The sequence below is a fragment of the Schistocerca cancellata genome, chromosome 6 (assembly GCF_023864275.1).
Source record: "Schistocerca cancellata isolate TAMUIC-IGC-003103 chromosome 6, iqSchCanc2.1, whole genome shotgun sequence".
In the NCBI taxonomy this organism is placed as follows: domain Eukaryota; kingdom Metazoa; phylum Arthropoda; class Insecta; order Orthoptera; family Acrididae; genus Schistocerca; species Schistocerca cancellata.
The window spans coordinates 477,281,467-477,304,045 of NC_064631.1; the positions used below are offsets into that span (position 1 = coordinate 477,281,467).

A 22,579-nucleotide genomic window follows, 5' to 3' on the forward strand; every position below is an offset into this window, starting at 1 on the left:
CAACTGATGTCTTTCAGTGCTCTGTCAAATTATTCTCACACTGTCATACCTCCCATCTCATCTACTTCCTCTTCCTTTTCTATAATATCGTCTTCAAGTTTATGTCTCTTGTACAGCCCCTGTATGTATTCATTCCATCATTCAGCTTTTCCTTTTTTGCTTAGCTCTAGTTCCCATCTGGGCTCCTGATATTCATCCAGCTGCATATGCTATCTTGAAAGGCCTCTTTAACTTTACTATAGGTGGTATCTTTCTCCTAGCTATACATGCTTCTGTAGACATACTGTACTAGCCATTTCTGCTTAGCCATTTCGTACTTTCTGTCAGTCTCATTTTTCAGACACCTGTATTCAATTTCACTTGCTTCATTTGTTGTATCTTTTCTTCTTTCACAAACTAATTTTAATATCACCTATAATATCCAAGGTTTTCTACTATACCTTGCCTTCTTATCTATTTGATCTTCTGTTGCCTTCACAGTTTTATCTCACAAAGCTACCTATTCATCAGCTGCTGTTATTCCTGTCCCCTGCTTCAGTCGGTCATTGAGTAATACTGCCTATGAAACTCTCAACAACCTCTGATTCTTTGAACTTATCCTGGCCCCTCACCTTACTTTACTGCCTTTTTGCAATTTCTTCAGTTTTAATCCATAGTTCATAACCAATAAATTATGGTCAGAGCCCACATCTTCTCCTGGAAATGTCTTAAAGTTTAAAATCTGATTCCGAAATCTGTCTTACCATTTTATACCTGCTTGTAAACAAAATGTCACTTTCAAAATCCAGTTTGGTTCGTAAACAAACACAATGATGCAAAGAATATTTATAATAACTAGTCATTTCCAACATTTTGAAACTTCTTTCTGTACAGAAATTCACTGAATCTATGAATTTCCTCAGATTTTATGTCAAACTGACATTTCAGAGAGCAACATAAATTAAGTGATCATAATTGGTGGGTCTCAAGCCATTGAAGGTATGGAGAAAGGAAAGGTGCCAGGAAATGATATATTTCAATAGAAATGAGTTACAGGTAGTTAATTATTTGCATATTCTGTGGCTGTTAGTTGCAACCTTTTGGTATGAAATCGAAATTCTCAATCAGTGTTTTTTTTTTTTTTTTTTTTTTTTTTTTTTTTTTTTTTTTTTTTTGTGCCACACGAAGCCCAGGTGATGGACAGTTGTAAGTAATTTTTCCATTTAGTATTATATTTACAAATATTATTGTTGTTTTCAAACTGTGATTGATTGTTGATATCAAACATCATAAGGTAGTATATGTACAGTGGAAACTAATAAATTTGAGACAATTTCTAGGCTGTATCTGCCTGTAGGGGACAAATTATTCAATACTCCCAGTAGATTCCTGTAAAAATAAAAGTAACCCTCTACCGAACTTTCAATGCTAATAGTTCCTTCTGTGTGAAGGAGAGAGGGACAGGTTGGGGAGGATTAAAAAGGAAGGGCTGGTCACTCAGACTCCAAGAATAGAGCACATCACCTGTAGTGAGGATGGGGGTAGAGAAATATATTGTGAGGGTGCTGTCAGTATGCCCATCTTTTTAAAGAGCTGCCTACAAGAGCTTCTAGAGTGGGCAGCACATATTATCCTTACTATGTGCTTCTGTGCACCAAATACCTTTTCTCTCAACTATGAGTTCCCCCATAATATGATGCCGTAAGATGATAATGATTGAAAGTAAGAAAAATAAGTAAACTTTTTTGGCTTTTGCAGCTCCAACGTCTGAAATTATCCACAGTGCGAAAGTAGCAAAACATAGACATTCAAGAAGGTCTGTAAATGTGACTTCCAGTTCAGAATGTTCTGTTTCTTTTACTGATTTCTCTCCATATATTATTCCTAATGGTCCTTGTGCAGTACTGAATCTCATGTACTGTGTTTTATCAAAAGTAACTTTTCTGAATTTATTGTGTGAAATCTGTTAAAGCTCTTTAAATAAAACACACTTTATTAACCTTCTGCATCTTTTTTCTTCATGTCTGTATCTTTATTTCTCAACATAGTCACCCTGGCAATGAACACATTTCTCCCTAGAGACCAGTTTGTTGATACCATCACTGTAGGATGTTTGATTTTGTTGACAGAGCAACAACCTCACCATTACTTGTACCACTATCAAAGTGAAGCCCTCAAAGGTGTTCCTTATATTTTGGAAACAGATGAAAATCAGATGGGACCAAGTTGAGACTGTGTGGAGGATGATGATCGATGATAGTGAACTCAAGGTGTCGGATTGTTGCGGATATTACAGCACTCTTGTGTGGTCTGCCATTGTCATGCTGAAAGGAGAGGGTCCTCCATGTGTGGATGAACTCTTCAAATTTATGCTTTCAGTTTTTGGAGGATCTCTCACACATTGACATAGTTACAAACAGGTTTCAGGTACTGTCTCTGGCTGAGCCAGATGCAGCTGCCTGCCCTGTTTCAGAGGATGATTCTCAGTCTTCAAGGTCCGGGCAATCGCAGAGGGTGGGCTTATTGATAGTTGGGAGCTCCAATGTTAGGCGCGTAATGGGCCCCTTAGGGATATGGCGGCTAAGGAGGGGAAGAAATCCAGTGTGCACTCCATGTGCATTCTGGGTGGAGTCATTCCTGATGTGGAAAGGGTCCTTCTGGATGCCATGAAGAGCACAGGGTGCAGCCAGCTGTAGGTGGTGGCACATGTCGGCACTAATGACGTGTGTCGCTTTGGATCTGAGGAAATTCTCTCTGGATTCCAGCGGCTATCTGATTTGGTGAAGGCTACCGGTATTGCTTACGAGATGAAGGCAGAGCTCACCATCTGCAGCATCGTTGACAGAACCGACTGTGGACCTTTGGTGCAGAGCCGGGTGGAGGGTCTGAATCAGACGCTCAGAGCGACCGTGTTGGCTGCAGATTCCTTGACTTGCGCCATAGGGTGGTGGGGTTTCGGGCTCTGCTGAATAGGTCAGGAGTTCACTACACTCAGCTGGCGGCTACAAGGGTAGCGGAGGCTGTGTGGCATGGACTGGGCGGTTTTTTTAGGTTAGAAGGCCTCGGGAAAGTACGGGGTGGGCTGCAATCTCAAAGGGTGCATGGCAAATACAGGATGTGCTTGGATCAAGGAACAGTCGGAATTGTAGTTGTAAATTGTTGTAGTTGTGCTGGGAAAGTCCCTGAGCTTCAAGTGCTAACAGAAAGCACAGAAGCTGAAATAATTATAGGTACAGAAAGCTGGCTAAAGCCTAAAATAAGTTCTGCAGAAATTTTTATGAAGTCTCAGACGGTGTTCAGGAAAGATAGATTAGGCAGAATTGGTGGTGGGGTGTTCATGTCTGTCAGTTGTGGTTTATCTTGTAGTGAAGTCGAAGTAGATACTCCATGTGAATTGGTATGGGTGGAGGTTATACTTAACAGCCGAACTAAGTTAATAATTGACTCCTTCTACCGACCCCCAGACTCCAATGATATAGTTGCTGAACAATTCAGAGAAAATTTGAGTCTCGTAACAAATAAATACCCCACTCATACGGTTATAGTTGGTGGGGACTTCAACCTTCCCTCGATATGTTGGCAGAAATACTTGTTCAAAACCAGTGGTAGGCAGAAAACATCTTCCGAGATTGACCTAAATGCTTTCTCCGAAAATTATTTCGAGCAGTTAGTCCATGAACCCACGTGAATTGTAAATGGTTGCGAAAACACACTTGACCTCTTATCCACAAACAATCCAGAGCTAATAGAGAGCATCATGACTGATACAGGGATTAGTGATCACAAGGTCGTTGTAGCTAGACTAAATACCGTTTCTTCCATATCCACCAGAAGCAAACGCAAAATAATTTTATTTAAAAAAGCAGATAAAGTGTCACTAGAAGCCTTCCTAAGAGACAATCTCCATTCCTTCCGAAATGACTAGGCAAATGTAGACGAGATGTGGCTCAAATTCAGAGATGTAGGAGCAACAGCAATTGAGAGATTAATACCTCATAAATTGGTAAGAGATGGAACTGATCCCCCATGGTCCGAACGCTGTTGCAGAGGCAACGGAAAAATCATGCGAAGTTCAGAAGAACGCGAAATCCCGAAGATTGACTAAAATTTACAGACGCGCGAAATTTGGCACAGACTTCAATGCGAGATGTCTGTAATAGGTTCCACAACAAAACATTGTCTCAAAATTTGGTACAAAATCCAAAGAAATTCTGGTCGTATGTAAAGTACACAAGCGGCAAGACGCAGTCAATACCTTCACTGTGCAGTGCCGATGGTACTGTTACCGACGACTGTGCCGTTAAAGCCGAGGTATTGAATGCAGTGTTCCGAAATTCCTTCACCAGGGAGGACGAATGGAATATTCCAAAATTTGAAAAACAAACAGCTGCTAGCATAAGTTTCTTAGAAGTAGATACCTTAGGGGTTGTGAAGCAACTCAAATCGCTTGATACGGGCAAGTCTTCAGGTCCAGATTGTATACCGATTAGGTTCCTTTCAGATTACGCTGATACAATAGCTCCCTACTTAGCAATCATATACAACCGCTCGCTCACCAATAGATCTGTACCTACAGATTGTAAAATTGCGCAGGTCGCACCAGTGTTTAAGAAGGTTAGTAGGAGTAATCCATCGAACTACAGATCTATATCATTGACGTCGATTTGCAGTAGGGTTTTGGAGCATATATTGTATTCAAACATTATGAATCACCTCGAAGGGAACGATCTGTTGATACGTAATCAGCATGGTTTCAGAAAACATCGTTCTTGTGCAATGCAGCTAGCTCTTTATTCGCACGAAGTAATGGCCGCTATCGACAGGGGATCTCAAGTTGATTCCGTATTTCTAGATTTCCAGAAAGCTTTTGACACCGTTCCTCACAAGCGACTTCTAATCAAGCTGCTGGCCTATGGGGTATCATCTCAGTTGTGCGACTGGATTCGTGATTTCCTGTCAGGAAGGTCACAGTTCATAGTAGTAGACAGCAAATCATCGAGTAAAATTGAAGTGATATCAGGTGTTCCCCAGGGAAGCGTCCTGGGACCTCTGCTGTTCCTGATCTATGTAAATGACCTGGGTGACAATGTGAGCAGTTCTCTTAGGTTGTTCGCAGTTGATGCTGTAATTTACTGTCTAGTAAGGTCATCCGAAGACCAGTATCAGTTGCAAAGTGATTTAGAAAAGATTGCTGTATGGTGTGGCAGGTGGCAGTTGACGCTAAATAACGAAAAGTGTGAGGTAATCCACATGAGTTCCGAAAGAAATCCGTTGGAATTCGATTACTCAATAAATAGTACAATTCTCAAGGCTTTCAATTCAACTAAGTACCTGGGTGTTAAAATTACGAACAACTTCAGTTGGAAAGACCACATAGATAATATTGTGGGGAAGGCGAGCCAAAGGCTGCGTTTCATTGGCAGGACACTTAGAAGGTGAAACAAGTCCACTAAAGAGACAGCTTCGTTCGTCCTCTGTTAGAATATTGCTGCGCAGTGTAGGATCCTTAACAGGTGGGATTGACGGAGGACATCAAAAGGGTGCAAAAAAGGGCAGCTCGTTTTGTATTATCATGTAATAGGGGAGAGAGTGTGGCAGATATGATATGCGAGTTGGGATGGAAGTCATTAAAGCAAAGACGTTTTTCGTCGCGGCGAAATCTATTTACGAAATTTCAATCACCAACTTTCTCTTCCGAATGCGAAAATATTTTGTTGAGCCCAACCTACATAGGTAGGAATGATCATCAAAATAAAATAAGAGAAGTCAGAGCTCGAACAGAAAGGTTTAGGTGTTCGTTTTTCCCATGCGCTGTTCGGGAGTGGAATGGTAGAGAGATAGTATGATTGTGGTTTGATGAACCCTCTGCCAACCACTTAAATGTGAATTGAAGAATAATCGTGTAGATGTAGATGTAGATGTAGACATTACACACTGCCATGTTACGTGGTACAGTTTGAAGCCAACATCAACCGATATTGAGAACAGAATAAAAATTCAGAGGCATTACTTTCCAGCATGCCCTTGTAAATTCAATAACAGTCAGTTTTCAAAGAATCAGTTATTAATTTTCAGAAAAAAAGATTATTTACATTTTAAAATGTTGAAGTTACAGAATTATACATGGTTATAATACTTGCAAAGAGAATTATTTACGATGGAAGATAATTTATATATAATAAGAACAAGAGTGTAACTAATATCAATCCTGGCAGTACAACTTTAGTGATTATTTCCGACTCTAAGGTTGCTGTTTCATTGTGTACACTCTACATTCTTTTAGTTTGATAGAATGAAAACCAGGTACCAGCCTGATAATGTTTCTGTGGGAAAACACTGTGAACTGTACAAACAAAGGGTTTTGGAAGTCACAGGAAATACCAGTGGCAATATTTTGTCATTAAAATATTGCATAACCTGATTTGTGAACTGAAAAATAGCATGTCCATTGAGAGAGGTATCTTGCATACATAACTTTTTCCAGTAACTTCGAGAAGAAAGTAAGTAATGCGACTGAGCTGTAAATATATTTGCATTTTCAGTCTGTCTTGAACTTTCTCCTGTAACAGTGATGCATTGCATGTGTGGCTGAATACATTGCATATGTGTGAAGAACAGTATGTTAATACCTTATTTGAGATACTGTCAACTATGTGAGAGTTTTTGGAATCGAAGTAATTAATTACATTTGCAATTTCTTTAACAGAGCATGGAATAACTGTAATTTTATGGCATGTATGTGGCATTGCTTCTTGCATATAGTCTATTGCTTTATTCCTTGCACTGCTCAGAGCGGTCTTCTGAGTTACTTCAAGGAAGCAGTTGTTGTTGTTGTTGTTGTTGTGGTCTTCAGTCCTGAGACTGGTTTGATGCAGCTCTCCATGCTACTCTATCCCGTGCAAGCTTCTTCATCTCCCAGTACCTACTGCAACCTACATCCTTCTGAATCTGCGTAGTGTATTCATCTCTTGGTCTCCCTCTATGATTTTTACCCTCCACGCTGCCCTCCAATGCTAAATTTGTGATCCCCTGATGCCTCAGAACATGTCCTACCAACCGGTCCCTTCTTCTTGTCAAGTTGTGCCACAAACTCCTCTTCTCCCCAATTCTATTCAATACCTCCTCATTAGTTATGTGATCTACCCATCTAATATTCAGCATTCTTCTGTAGCACCACATTTCTCCAAACTATTTATCGTCCATGTTTCACTTCCATACATGGCTACACTCCATACAAATACTTTCAGAAACGACTTCCTGACACTTAAATCTATACTCGATGTTAACAAATTTCTCATCTTCAGAAACGCTTTCCTTGCCATTGCCAGTCTACATTTTCTATCCTCCCTACTTCGACCATCATCAGTTATTTTGCTCCCCAAATAGCAAAACTCCGTTACTACTTTAAGTGTCTCATTTCCTAATCTAATTCCCTCAGCATCACCCGAATTAATTCACTACATTCCATTATCCTCCTTTTGCTTTTGTTGATGTTCATCTTATACCCCCCTTTCAAGACAATGTCCATTCCGTTCAACTCCTCTTCCAAGTCCTTTGCTGTCTCTGACAGAATTACAATGTCATCGGGGAACCTCAAAGTTTTTATTTCTTCTCCATGGATTTTAATGCCTACTCCGAACTTTTCTTTTGTTTCTTTTACTGCTTGCTCAATATACAGATTGAATAGCATCGGGGAGAGGCTACAACCCTGTCTCACTCCCGTCCCGACCACTGCTTCCCTTTCGTGCCCCTCGTCTCTTATAAGTCTACAAATGCTAGAAATGCAGGCTTGCCTTTCCTTAATCTTTCTTCTAAGCTAAGTCATAGGGTAAGTATTGCGTCACGTGTTCCAACATCTCTACGGAATCCAAACTGATCTTCCCCAAGGTCAACTTCTACCAGTTTTTCCATTCGTCTGTAAAGAATTCGCATTAGTATTTTGCAGCTGTGATTTATTAAACTGATAGTTCGTTAATTTTCACATCTGTCAACACCTGCTTTCTTTGGGATTGGAATTATTACATTCTTCTTTAAGTCTGAGGGAACTTCACCAGTCTCATACATCTTGCTCACCAGATGGTAGAGTTTCGTCAGGACTGGCTCTCCCAAGGCTGTCAGTAGTTCTAATGGAATGTTCTCTACTCCCAGGGCCTTGTTTCGACTTATGTCTTTCAGTGCTCTGTCAAACTCTTCATGCAGTATCATATCTCCCATTTCATCTTCATCTACATGGTCTTCCATTTCCATAATATTGTCTTCAAGAACATTGCCCCTGTATAGACCCTCTGTATACTCCTTCCACCTTTCCGCTTTCCCTACTTTGGTTAGAACTGGGTTTCCATCTGATCTCTTGATATTCATGCAAGTGGTTCTCTTTTCTCCAAAAGCCTCTTTAATTTTCCTGTAGGCAGTATCTTTCTTACCCCTCGTGAGATAAGCCTCTACATCCTTACATTTGTCCTCTAGCCATCCCTGCTTAGCCATTTTGCACTTCCTGTCAATCTCATTTTTGAGATGTTTATATTCCTTTTTGCCTGCTTCATTTACTGCATTTTTGTATTTTCTCCTTTCGTCAATTAAATTCAGTATCTCTTCTGTTACCCAAGAATTTCTACTAGCCCTCGTCTTTTTACCTACTAGATCGTCTGCTGCCTTCACTACTTCAGCTCTCAGAGCTACCCATTCTTCTTCTACTGTATTTTTTCCCCCCATTCCTGTCAATTGTTCCCTTATGCTCTCCCTGTAACTCTGTACAACCTCTGGTTTAGTCAGTTTATCCAGGTCCCCCCTCTTTAAATTCCCACCTTTTTGCAGTTTCTTCAGTTTTAATCTACAGTTCATAACCAATAGATTGTGGTCAGAGTCCACATCTGCCCCTGGAAATATCTTACAATTTAAAACGTGGTTCCTAAATCTCTGTCTTACCATTATATAATCTATCTGAAACCTTCTAGTATCTCCAGGGTTCTTCCATGTATACAACCTTCTTTCATGACTCTTGAACCAAGTGTTAGCTATGATTAAGTTATGCTCTGTGCAGAATTCTACCAGGCGGCTTTGTCTGTCATTTCTTAGCCCTAATCCATATTCACCTACTACATTTCCTTCTCTTCCTTTTCCTACTGTTGAATTCCAGTCACCCATGACTGTTAAATTTTTGTCTCCCTTCACTACCTGAATAATTTATTTTATCTCATCATACATTTCATCAATTTCTTCATCATCTGCAGAGCTAGTTGGCATATAAACTTGTACTACTGTAGTAGGCGTGGGCTTCGTGTCTATCTTGGCCATAATAATGCGTTCACTATGCTGTTTGTAGTAGTTTACCCGCACTCCTATTTTCTTATTCATTATTAAACCTACTCCTGCGGTACCCCTATTTGATTTTGTATTTATAACCCTGTATTCACCTGACCAAAAGTCTTGTTCCTCCTACCACCAAACTTCACTAATTCCCACTATATCTAACTTTAACCTATCCATTTCCCTTTTTAAATTTTCTAACGTACCTGCCCGATTAAGGGATCTGACATTCCACACTCCGATCCGTAGAAAGCCAGTTCTCTTTCTCCTGATAACGACGTCCTCTTGAGTAGTCCCTGCCTGGAGATCCAAATGGGGGAGTATTTTACCTCCAGAATATTTTACCCAAGAGGACGCCATCATCATTTAACCATACAGTAAAGCTGCATGCCCTTGGGAAAAAGTACGGCTGTAGTTTCCCATTGCTTTCAGCCATTCGCAGTACCACCACAACAGGAAGGCCGTTTTGGTTCGCATTACAAGGCCAGATCAGTCAATCAGCCAGACTGTTGCCCCTGCAACTACTGAAAAGGCTGCTGCCCCTCTTCAGGAATCACACGTTTGTCTGGCCTCTCAACAGATACCCCTCCATTGTGGTTGCACCTACGGTACGGCTATCAGTATCGTTGAGGCCTCCCCACCAACAGCAAGGTCCGCGGTTCATTGGGGGGGGGGGGGGGGGGGAGGAAGCAGTTATTAAATTATTAAATACAATGGCTACCTGACTGCTGGAGGAAAAGTTGTACAAACAAAAATTCCCTTATTATTTACATAATACAGAGGAAGACATTTCCCCAAAATCAGTACAAAGCTGTGATTTTTCTGCTTCATAACAGATAAGACATGAAAATGTATAGCTGTAACACAATGATGTGCAAAATATTCACTAAAATCATTTCCAGAATACACAGAAAAGAATTAGATTTTGATCAAACAAAGGAAGATAGAGATATTAGAAATACATATAGAACAAAGGGCCTTTTTTATGTAATTAGTAAAATTTTGGAATGGAATAGTGAGTGTGAATTACCACCTTGCCTAGGATACATAGCTTTTGGGAGCATTTTTTGTTCAGTTTCAACAAACTCTATACCAACAGCCCTTGAGAAACAAGACATTGATTTAACCCATCTTAATATATTGAAGAATAAATAGAGGGGGTGGATAAAAATATGGAAACACCAGAAACAAAACATTACCAGGCCTAATATGGTACAAGAAACCCATTGGCATTCAAAACAGCTCCCAGTCCTCTTGGTCTGGATAACTGCAGGTCCTGTATGGTTCCAAGACAGATCTAACACCATTCTTTTTGCAAAATAGTGGCAAGTTCAGATAATTATGATGGAGATGACTAGCAATTACGCACCATCCTCTCCGAAATAGACCATGAAGGCCCACTAATATTGAGATCTGGTGATTGTGGTGGCTTGGAGGGCTGCAACAATTAATCCTTGTGCTCACAAAACCACTCCTGGACAATGTGAGCTGTGTGAATAGGGGCTCTGTTGTCTTGGAACACATTTCCAGTGGGGAAGAAACATTGTACCATGGGGTGAAGCTGATCAGCTAAAATGGTCACATAATTCTTTGCTGTAATGCCCATAGAATACCGCAATTGGCTGCTTTATTTTCTTCCATTGCTCCCTAATCCAGGTTTCGTTGTTTTGGCACCACGTTTTCCTTTTGCTGACAGTTGCATCACTGATGAGTGGATTTGTAATTCCAGCTCATCCAGCAATTCCCTGCTCATAGCGCTCCATTCATGTTGTTTTGATGCTGACAGGGTTTACGAGTGCAACATTCAGTTCTGCGTGATTTTTGTAGCTGTCCTCGTATTTTTTGTCAGAATCCTCTTCAATGTCTGTCCGTTATGACCACCCAACACACACTGCATTGTGACTTCTTGGACGATTTTTTCCACTTTCTCTGTACACAATATAAATCTTTGGTTGGTGCTTCTTGTAACGCCAAAGACTTTGGTTCCTTTGGTTATGGGAGTACCCACCACACAGGCACCAACAATTTTTTCACATTTGAATTCACTCAGCTGCACATTAATGCACTCACAGCTAAACAGAACACTGTGCTAATCATGACTAACAGTTGCAACATGTTGATGATATTGCACAGGTGCAATTTGTGGTCGAATACACCAGCGCAACCTGCAGGATAGGCTAGCATGTGTATTTGTGTTCAAGCATGCATTTATTGCAATGTTTTCATGTTTTTTTCCAACCACTGTGCATACAGTACTACAATTTCCAGTATTTATCAGGACATTGAGAAACTCAGAATTGTAAGAGAAATCAGACAGATAGAAGAGTAAAAATGGCTTAGAGTGCATTTGGTAAATAAAAAAAAACTAGATTCCCAATGAATTTGGAAGAGAAAGCTTACAACAAATTTGTTTTACCAGTTTTTACTTATGGCAGTGAGACATGGATATGAAAGTCATTCAAAAATTCAATAAACACTGGAGAGATGCACCTGGAGAATTACTGGAAGAGGCATGAAAGTAGATAACTTGTTTAAGGAATGTGCTAGAGTGTAACAAGTGATTATGACTGACTGTAATTAAAATAAAATAGAAGTGGGCAGGCCAGAGAGCCAGGAAAATTGATGGTAGGTTGACCAAAGAATTATGCTGGTGGATTCCCAGAGAAAATATCTAAATGACAACATAATATAAGGTGGGTAGATAGCATTTGAAAACATTCAGGAGCAACCAGTATGAGCATAGCAGAAAACTGTAATTTATGGAAAAGTCTGAAGGATGCTTTCATCCAGCAGTGCCTGATGATGATGGTGATGATAATGATGATGGCGATGGTGGTGATGACAACTGCTTAACCATCACTGATGTTAGATTAGTTATGTTCTGTTAACTAGAGTCAGTCTGTTTAAAATTATGTTAATTTAACATCTAACTTTGCAGGCGTGCATAAGAGACACTAATATTACGCAGGCAGCATTGTTCAGGATTACTATTCACCCTGCAACTTCATTTTGCTAGTACCTACAACTATTTTCCAAATTCCACAAAAACTTTCCTGTACACCTTGTTGGACTTGCATTCCTGAGACGAGGGATGTAGTGAAGAGTGACTTCGACACACTGGAATTGTTTTCAGAATAACTTAATTATTTAATACATAAGCTCAGGATCATATCCTATTCTAGCTCAATATTTCATCGAAGTTGTCAGAAAGCTCCACTACAGTGAATTTGCTTCTGCAGTATGAAAGACTTCCAGCTGGCTTATAAATGTTTTATTATAATTTTGTTTAAAAACCTTTTAAGTTATATGTTTTCATCCATCAAAATTTTGCCACAAGACTATTTTGATTATTACAGAAAAGGAAGAATCTTAAGCTGATTGTCACTTCAGCTACAGTTGATGCTGAACATCTTAAGAACTTTTTTAGTCATTCACCCAGTAATAAGGATACTGCAGTTATTATGAGTGTTCATGGAAGGTTGTATCCAGTCAGTGTCTATTATCTAAAAGGTGAGAGAATATTTATTTATTATGTTAAATTATAGGAGTTATATGTTCTTCACAAATGAAGTATTAGGTCAGGTAGTCAGAACACTTAGTGGTATGTCACACTGGCTCAACTTTTTGTTTTAAACTACAAATTGATTATCATTCAGATGGCTCTGAGCACTATGGGACTCAACTGCTGTGGTCATAAGTCCCCGTCATTCAGATAAACTTGATAAAACATACAGAACTGGTTACATTACAAACAAAGCAAAAATTATTGAGAAACCATCTTCATAAAGCCCTGAAAAAGGTGTTACCTGTATATCTTTATTTATTTTTATCTTTGCTTGCACATATGATATAGAGCAAGTCAGGTTGTAACACAATTAATTTATAATAACATTAGTTATAAATGGCACTACATGATCAACTCAATCAAAGTAAATAATAATATAAAGTGACTATGTATTAGGTAGGTCACTTTTACTTATTATCGTGCTCAGAAGCACAGTAGAAGCACTGCTCAAGGAAGAATTGTCCCAACTTTATTTTAAATGTGTTTAATGCCAGTATGCATTTTAAGTAAGAATAGTATGGTTATTTTATATAACTCCAGTATCAAATAATCCACTTTTGCATGAAGTTGTATGTGTTGTGTTTGGTGTATGTTAAGCTTCTGCCTAGTCTCGTAAGATTGTAACTCATAGTTACGTGTGAAGATGTTTTCTTTCCTAAGATGCTCTCTTTTGTACAGATTAGTGTTTCATACATATCTACAAACAAGGCAGAGAGAGTATTTTTCAGATGTTTAAAAAGGAATGTATAGGAATCCCTGTATTTATCTCTTTGTGTGTATTTTTTGTATTTTAATTTTTTGTGTTGTTGTTTTAAAAGTGTGGAATTCCTCCAAACAGTGCTTCCGTACATCATTAGCGACTGGATACTGCCATAGCACAGTGTCACCACTGACAAGTAGTTTGTGTTCTGACTTAGAATTCTAACAGCTTACAAAAGTGTATTCAGTCTTTTATTTAGAGTGTTAACATGCATCTCCCACTTAAAAATGTATACCTAAAAATTTCATATTACTCGCATTTTCCTTTAGTGGTGAAAACAGAGTTTGCAGGATTGAGATTTTGGATTGTATGAAAGTTAACTTCACAGTTTTTTCATACTTTATGATGAGTCTGTTGGTTCTGAACCAGCGTGCTAATCTTTGGATTAGTGATGTTGCTGTTCCCTGCAGATTTTCCTTACTGTGTGATCTGATTAGAATGTTAGCGTCATCTACAAAGAATACTGTGGTTCCATCAGTTATTTTATCAGTCATGTTATTTACATACAGTAGAAATAAGACAGACCCCAGAACTGTCCTTGTGGAACTCAGTACGTGATTTTTAGCTCATTACCGTAAAAAGTATAAATTCTGTGTATTTCACTGTCTTTTTATTTTATTTCTGTAATCAGTTGATGATCATTGAGTTACGACTCTATCCACCTTTTAGACTGGCCTCTAATTCCATAATTACTTAACTTATGCAACCTTATTAACATTGAAGGTTGGTAAGTTACATTAAGTTGTATTATGTTTTATTATCCATCTCCATGGTCATGGACTGAATCAGTACATGAAATTACAACATAAAAGAAAAAAAATTATGAATCCTAAAAAGACGGACAAGCTATAAGCTAATATAAAAGCATATAACACAGGAATTAGCTTAATTTTTCAAGGAACTCCTTAACAGAATATAAGGAGTGACCCATGAGGAAACTCTTCAGTTCAGCTTTGAAAGTGCATGGATTACTGCAACAATTTTTGAATTCATGTGGTAGCTTATTGAAATTGGATGCAGCAGAATACTGCATGCCTTTCTGCACAAGAGTCAAGGAGGTGCAATCCAAATGCAGACTGGATTTCTGCCTAGTATTAACTGAGTGAAAGCTGCTATTTCTTTGAAATAAGCTGATATTGTTATGAAATAACATTAAAGAGTATATATACTGAGATACCACTGTCAGACTACCCAGACTAATTAACAGTGGTTGACAGGAGGTTCATGTACTTACATCACTTATTGCCCAAACTGCCCATTTCTCAGCAAAAAACACCCTTTGAGAATGGGAAGAGTTACCCCAAAATATATTACCATGTGTTATAAGCAAAAGAAAATAAGCAAAGTAGACTATTTTTCATGTTGAACTATTACTTACTTCAGATACTGTTCTATTAGTAAAAATGGCAGTGTTAAGACTTTGAACAATATCTTGAACACGAGCCTCATAACGTTTTGCTATCTATCTGAACACCTAGAAATGTGAACTGTTCACTGTCACAACCCTGTCTCACTCTCCTTCCCAACCACTGCTGCCCTTTCATGCCCCTCGACTCTTATAACTGCGCTCTGATTTCTGTACAAATTGTAAATAGCCTTTTGCTCCCTGTATTTTACCCCTGCCACCTTCAGAATTTGAAAGAGAGTATTCCAGTCAACGTTGTCAAAAGCTTTCTCTAAGTCTACAATTGCTAGAAACATAGGTTTGCCTTTCCTCAATCTATTTTCTAAGATAAGTCGTAGGGTCAGTATTGCGCCACGTGTTCCAACATTTCTACGGAAACTGATCTTCCCCGAGGTCGGCTTCTACCAGTTTTTCCATTCATCTGTAAATAATTCATGTTTGTATTTTGCAGCCATGGCATATTAAACTGATAGTTCAGTAATTTTCACATCTGTCAACACCTGCTTCCTTTGGGATTGGAATTATTATATTCTTCTTGAAGTCTGAGGGTATTTCGCCTGTCTCATACATCTTGCTCACCAGCTGGTAGAGTTTTGTCAGGGCTGGCTCTCCCAAGGCTACCAGTAGTTCTAATGGAATGTTGTCTACTCCCAGGGCCTTGTTTCGGCTTAGGTCTTTCAGTGCTCTGTCAAACTCTTCACGCAGTATCATATCTCCCATTTCATCTTCATCTACGTCCTCTTCCTATTCCATAATATTGTCCTCAAGTACATCACCCTTGTACAAACCCTCTATATATTCCTTCCACCTTTCTGCTTTCCCTTCTTTGCTTAGAACCGGGTTTCCATCTGAGCTCTTGATATTCATACAGTGGTTCTCTTTTCTCCAAAAGTCTCTCTAATTTTCCTGTAGGCAGTATCTGTCTGGTTAGAAACTGCAAAAACTGAGACTTCTGTGATTTAGTGTTAGCTTATTCTCTTCAAGCCATGAACTTATCTCTTGAACTGACCTATTTGAAACGGTGCTAACATTTCACACAACATCCTTTACTACCAAGCTAGTGTCATCAGCAAACAGAAATATTTTAGAATCACCTGAGATACTAGAATGTGTATCATTTATACGAATAAGGAACAGAAGTGCCCCCAGCACTGATCCCTAATAGTGAGCTACTCCTTGTATTCCATAATGGTCCAGCTTCTGGAGCAATATTTTTCAATCTAAACAATTAAATGCCTTAGTTAAATCAAAAGAGATGCCTAGCATTTGAAACATTTCATTTTATCAATTCAGTACCTCACAGAGAAAAGAGAATGTAGCATTTTAAGTTGTTAATCCACTTCTAAAATCAAACTGTACTTTTGACAGCAAATTATGCGAAATGAAATGATCAATTATCGTTACATTTACAGCCTTTTCAATAACTTTAGCAAACACTGAGGGTTTAGAAATAGGTCTAAAATTGTGTTTATTATTCCTTTCTTCCTTGTTGTAAAGGGGCTTTAGTACTGAGTACTTGAATCATTCAGAAAACTGACCATTCCTAAAGGAAAACTTACAAATATAGTTACGTACAGGGCCAACATGTGGATCACAGTACTTCTGGGTTCTGCTAAATACTCCATCACATCCATTAGAGTCCTTGGTCTTCAGTGATTTAATTACTGGCTCAATCTGCCCCTTGTCAGTATCATGGAGAAATATTTCAGGTATCAGTCTTGGAAACACATTTTACAGAGAGTTATATGATTCCCTTTAGAAAATAAGTTTTTATTTAATTCATCACCTGTGTTCAGAAAGTGAATGGTAAATACTGTACACATATCTGACTTATCAATAAGAGAAACATTTTTACTACAAACTGACTTTATATCCTCAACCTTGTGCTGCTGACCAGACACTTCCTTTATGACTGATCACATGGTTTTAATTTTATCCTGTGATTCAGCTATTGTATTTTCATACCACACACTCTTTGCCTTCCTAATAACATTTTTAAGCACCTTACAGTACAGTTTGTAATGAGCTACTGTAGCTCGATTGTGACTCCTCCTAACATTTTAATATAATCCCCACTTTGTTCTACATGATATCCCTATCCCACTAGTCTGCCACCCTGACTGTCTTTTACTGCTAGCACCCTGTTTTGAATGGTCTACTGGAGAACAGCTTCCAAAGAGCATGAGAAATGTGTTAAGGAAAGCATTATATTCATCATCTATGTTATCAGCACTACAAACATCCTGTCACCCTTGCTCCTTGATGAGGTTTAAAAAATGCTCTATTGCTGTTGGATTAGCTTTTCTACATAGTTTGTAATTATATATAACATTTGTTTGAGCACAAACGCCTTTAGTATTAAAATTTTTGTATCACGGTTTGAAAGGCCATGTACTCTTTTACTAGAGAATGCCTATCTAGTTGTTCTCATTATTTTGTCAACATTAAGTTGCCCAAGTGGCATCAAATAAAAAGACTTGCAGGAAGTGCTCAAAAATCCCGACCGGTCTCCCAGCCATTCGCACATTTCATTTCATTTTACTGATAAATGAGTGCAGCCATGGGTAACAGCTAATACCTCTTATATTTTAATGAAATTTGCTAATTCCTTCACTACTTGGATACCTGACCTTTGAATGTGGTTCCCTTGTTAGAAAAACTTCCTTTAAGTAGAGGTACCTGTCAGTTGAATTTAATCTAAAGAAGGTGCAGCTCTAACACCAATTACTACAGCAATCCTCCGCCACACACCGTCAGGAGTATGGATGTAGATGTAGATGTAGAATTTAGTAAGATAAAGAAATACACTAGATGCCTGCCCAGGCAGCTGTGCATGTTAAGGCACTGGTTCTGGGACAGGGAGGTGCACTGGTCTTGTATTGAATCTTCCTGGCAGATTAAGGACAAGGCTCAGTGTGCCAGGCAGCCTAGATGTGGTTTTTAGTTGGTTCTTCACATCCTATAGTCAAATACTGGGCGGGTCCTCAAGTCCCACCTCTGTTACATGATTTGCAAACATTTTGAACACTTCTGCTCACTTTCACATGAATTACACTACACTCAGAGAGTTGGGGTACACATATTCCATCCTGAGAAAGAAAAAGGGGGGGTGGGGGAGCAATAGGAAGGCTATCTGGCCACCCCTTAAAACTAACCTTGCCAAATCGTTAAATAACAGTGCTGACCCTGCACTAATGTGGGAATAATAAGGCAAAAACAAAAAAGAAGAAATATACAAAGTACACGTTGTTTACTATTCACTGCTGTTAACATTTAATTTAAAAGCAAAAATTGTTGATTGGATTAGATTTCCAGCTCTGAAGCCATGCTATGAGTCATTTATCAGTATTTCTTTATTTAAGAAGGCTCTTAATCTTCTAAGAAATGTTTTTTCCACAAGTTTGCTGAAGCCTGACAAACATGAAACTAACCTATAATTAGCAATTTCACATTTGTCATTCTTTTTAAGTAGAGGTGTTATTTTTCTGTTTTCAGTGTATCTGAAAATACACTGTTATCAAGTGATGAATGTACTATTCTGCTAGTGGTTCTACAATAAATGTTGTACTAACTTTGATGGTAGCATCTGGTATCTCATCAGCACCCATTGAATATTTATTAGGCTATCCTTTTATAATTTTATATAGTTCTTCGGGTGTTGCTAGCTATGGAATAATATAATTCCATGAATATTTTGATCTGACTGTATGCTCTTGTTGTCTGGCTGTTCATTATTATTTGTATTTATCAATTGCTGTGCTATGTTTGAGAAATAATGCTTGTATTATTATCTTAATCGGCTCTATATTACCTGACCTTGTACCTATTTGTCTTCTTATGACTTGCCAGATCACTTTAGTTTTGTTCCTGAAATTACACAGTAGTTTGTCATTTTCTAGTTTTTTTAGTAATATTTGTTACTATTCATTTGTATCTTCTGAAGTAAATAATAGAATCAGGATTTATTTTTTGATTGGAGTATACGTAGAGTCTCCTCTTCTTCTACATTATATCTTTATCCCTCATGTGATCCACTAGTTTGTTTTTTGAACAGACTTAAATGTAGTTGTTCTCTTGCTAAAAGCTATTTCAGAAAAATGCTTAAATGTGGCCATGAACTTATCATATTTGTCACTGCTTAAAGTTGTATACATCATTACATTTGTCTCCCCTCCATGATTTTGGTGTTGCAGTCGTTATAGTGTGTCTTATTCTGTGGGGTTTTGAGTCTCTGTAATATTCATTGTGAGAATTTAAGGGCCGTTGTCATTAAAATCTGTGTTTACTACCTGTGTGTCACAGGCATATTTCCATGCTCTTATCAAAATCTCATCAATGAGAGATGCATTAACTGCTGTTTCCCGAGTTGGTCCAGTTATAGTTGGCCTTACGTTGAATGGCTGTACTAAATGTATAATATTGTCTTCGAATTTCTTGGTATTGAGAAATCTGTGTTGAAGTCACTACATATGATCTTATTTTTCTTGGAAGAGTTAATTTCTTCCAAAAGTTTCTCCATATGATTATAAAACATCCTTTTGTTTCCATCTGGTGACTAGTGCAAATAAACAATAATTCCATTTTGCCTTCATAATACAACTACAGAGAGTTCTATATCTTCCTCATTGGACAGATTATTATATTGTTAGAATTTGAATTCAATATTTTCTCTAACACTTACACAGCTACCCCAATTAGTATGTTTTTCTACAAAACATCCTTGCAAGTTTGGACTTTGGGAGGTCTGTCATTTGTAACATACCTAAATTAAGTCACTGATAAATAAAGGATAGGACAGAAATATCATTCAGATCATTTGCCTTATTTTTATTTCATTAAGCTTTTTGGACAATGATTTAACATAGTCATGGAGCAACTTAAAATTAGGTACAAGGCTACTATAAATGATTCGTCCATTTTCACAGTTCTTTGTTTTCCTAAGTATTACATGTACAAATATGACTGATGTGTGAATAGAATGTAAACGCATCAAATTTGAATTATACACTCTATGAATGTTTTATTAATACCCCTCTGCTCACACGACTCACGTCCAAGCAGTAGTCAGACTCGTTCCATACCTTATGTAGCAACATCCTTCCAATCAAATTTGAATTATACACTCTATAAATGTTTTATTAATACCCCTCTGGTCACACGACTCATATCCAAGCAGTAGTCAGACTCGTTTCATACCTTATGTAGCAACACCCTTCCAGTGGTTGTCACAGCAACATGGATGCTTTCTTTGAGCTGTTCCAGTATTCTTGACATAAACTTGGTCATAATCTACCCCCAAAGGAAAAAGTCACCAAGCAGTAGGTCAGGTGATCTGGGGGGTGAAGGGAACAGAGCCATATCGTATTTACCACTACACCTAACCTAGTTATGTGGAAGTTCGTCATTTGGGTAATGACGAACATTAGTGCTCCAATAAAGGGTACCCTATATTGTCAGAAGATGAAACTCTTGGAATCAGCAGTCATTTGTGGGAACAACCACAGCTGCAGCATGTCAAGTCAAGTGGTATCTGTCATAGTCTTCTCACTGAAGAAAAATAGCCCATACAGCTTCCTCTTTGACAATGCACAAAAATCACAAACCTTCAGTGAATCTCCTTCATTCACCACAGACTTCCAGTGCCCCATACTCTCTCATTTTGGTGATTAACCTTTCCACATAAATGAAAGGTTGCTTCATCACTGAATATCAGCTTGGAGACAAAATATTCATCCGCTATTACTTCCTGCACTGTGATGCAAAATTGAAGGCACCGACCATAATCTTCTGGTTTTGATTGATGCATGAGCTGCAGATGGCACCATTTGAAAGGTAACCACCATCGCAAAATCTTCCACATAGTTTGCTAAGGTATTGCAAACATTGTGGTTTGCAGGGACTGTTGATTTTTTTTTAATCGCATACAAAACGTTTCCTCATCCTCTCCATGGTTGCATCTGGCACATTTGGTTGAGTGGTACTTTTCTGTTTTCAGGGACAACGGGTTCCGTAAATTGTTGATACCAATGCTCAATGCTCTGTTCACATGACACTTCTTTTCCATAATCCCTACTTTACTGTTGTAACAGTTAAACATCTCACATATACCAACACACAAAAACTCTTTTCTCACTTTGTCACCATTTTTTCAAGTGGTGGGCATGATGCAAATTCAGGTGTTTACAGTTCTGTTCATGCATCAGTATATTTGTGCACGTAATGCTTTGGAAAATATAGAACTTTGAAAACAAGTGAATTATTTATAGTAGCTCTGTATTATTTCATGTGTGACAGTGTATCTCACTGCTAGCACTAGTGTGTCTACTGAAAACAAAATCCTGATTATTACCAGGATTTGACTTGGGGGTTTGACTTTTGGGTTTGACTTTTCGCTGGTTGGTTCACTAGATGTGGGATTCTGCCTTTCATCTGGTGAGCTGCTTCCAGTCACCATTTCATTAGTGTTGTTTTTCATCCAACTATCCATTAATGACAACCTTGTCACTGTATTTGCTGATTTGAAATTCAGCTCCTTGTTTCTACCCACATAATGGTCTATAATTATCTGTTTGCTCTTGTTTGGTACTTCCATTTTAAGACAGTCATTTTTTACTTGTTTGCCCATTTGTGTTTGTGTATGCTTTATTACTATATTATTTTTTTATTTTTTCTACATGTAAGGAAGAGGTAGACACATTACAAATGTGAATCTTTCATTGCCTGTTTAAATGTAGACCATGTGCTGCCATGTTCCTCTGAAATTTTTCCGGAGGTTTTTCAGTATCATTCCAGTCATCAATAACAGTTAATATATCATTCATTGAGAAGTTCTCTCTCTCTCTCTCTCTCTCTCTCTCTCTCTCTCTCTCCTTCTCTCCCTCTCCCCTGCTTGAAGTCACAATTTGACTTTCTTGTAAAATTTTTGGTGCATGTTGATACAACTTTTGTATGATTTTGTGACCAAAGTTATTTCACTGCTTCTAGGCTTATTGAACACAAGTTAAAGAAAGTAAAAAATCAGTAATATTGTGTTTATGGAAAATTCAGTTGAGATGACTAGTAAGTTATGAGCAGAATTGATTGTAAGGCTTACCTTCAAGAGGCGAAATGCCTACTAGTGCCAGTAGACTCACATCAAAATGATTCACTTCATGTCTTTTGAAGCTAAAGATTCCATCCTCATGGGAAAAGTGAGGTAGGTTGGGGAAGGTTAAAGATTGGGGGTAGGCATTCAGGATAAGAGGAACCCACCTATAGGTAGTCACTGGGAGAGCTTGTGTCATGGGACTGAGAGCCTGTGTGTTCGTGGAATGTTTCTGTAAATTGAGGTCACATTGAAGTTACAAGAAGGGTTCCAGTTGGGAGATGAGTGGGAATGGCTTTGAAATGTTCCAGGAACCGATTGGCTGGGAGGCTCTGTGTAATGGGTTTGAGATGCTGGTCGAACAAGGCAGTGATGTTTTTGGTGGGGGCTTTAGTGGATCCGGAGAATTATGGAGCTCTACGGGAGCAATTGTGATTACTTATGAGGGGACTAGAGTTTTTAGGGTTTTTTGCAGCTCTG

The 22,579-nt window shown here is 38.4% G+C and overlaps 1 protein-coding gene across 6 annotated transcripts in view; it reads left to right on the top strand.

Annotated features, from left to right (window-relative positions):
• Positions 1–22,579, top strand: part of LOC126088602 (probable ATP-dependent RNA helicase DHX35) — a 221,854-nt gene that overhangs the window by 147,171 nt on the left and 52,104 nt on the right. For all 6 annotated transcript variants that reach the window (XM_049906812.1, XM_049906810.1, XM_049906808.1 and 3 more), the window contains one exon: positions 12,642–12,795. In XM_049906812.1, coding sequence (XP_049762769.1) covers positions 12,642–12,795 — 154 coding nt within the window. The remainder of the gene's footprint in view (positions 1–12,641; positions 12,796–22,579) is intronic.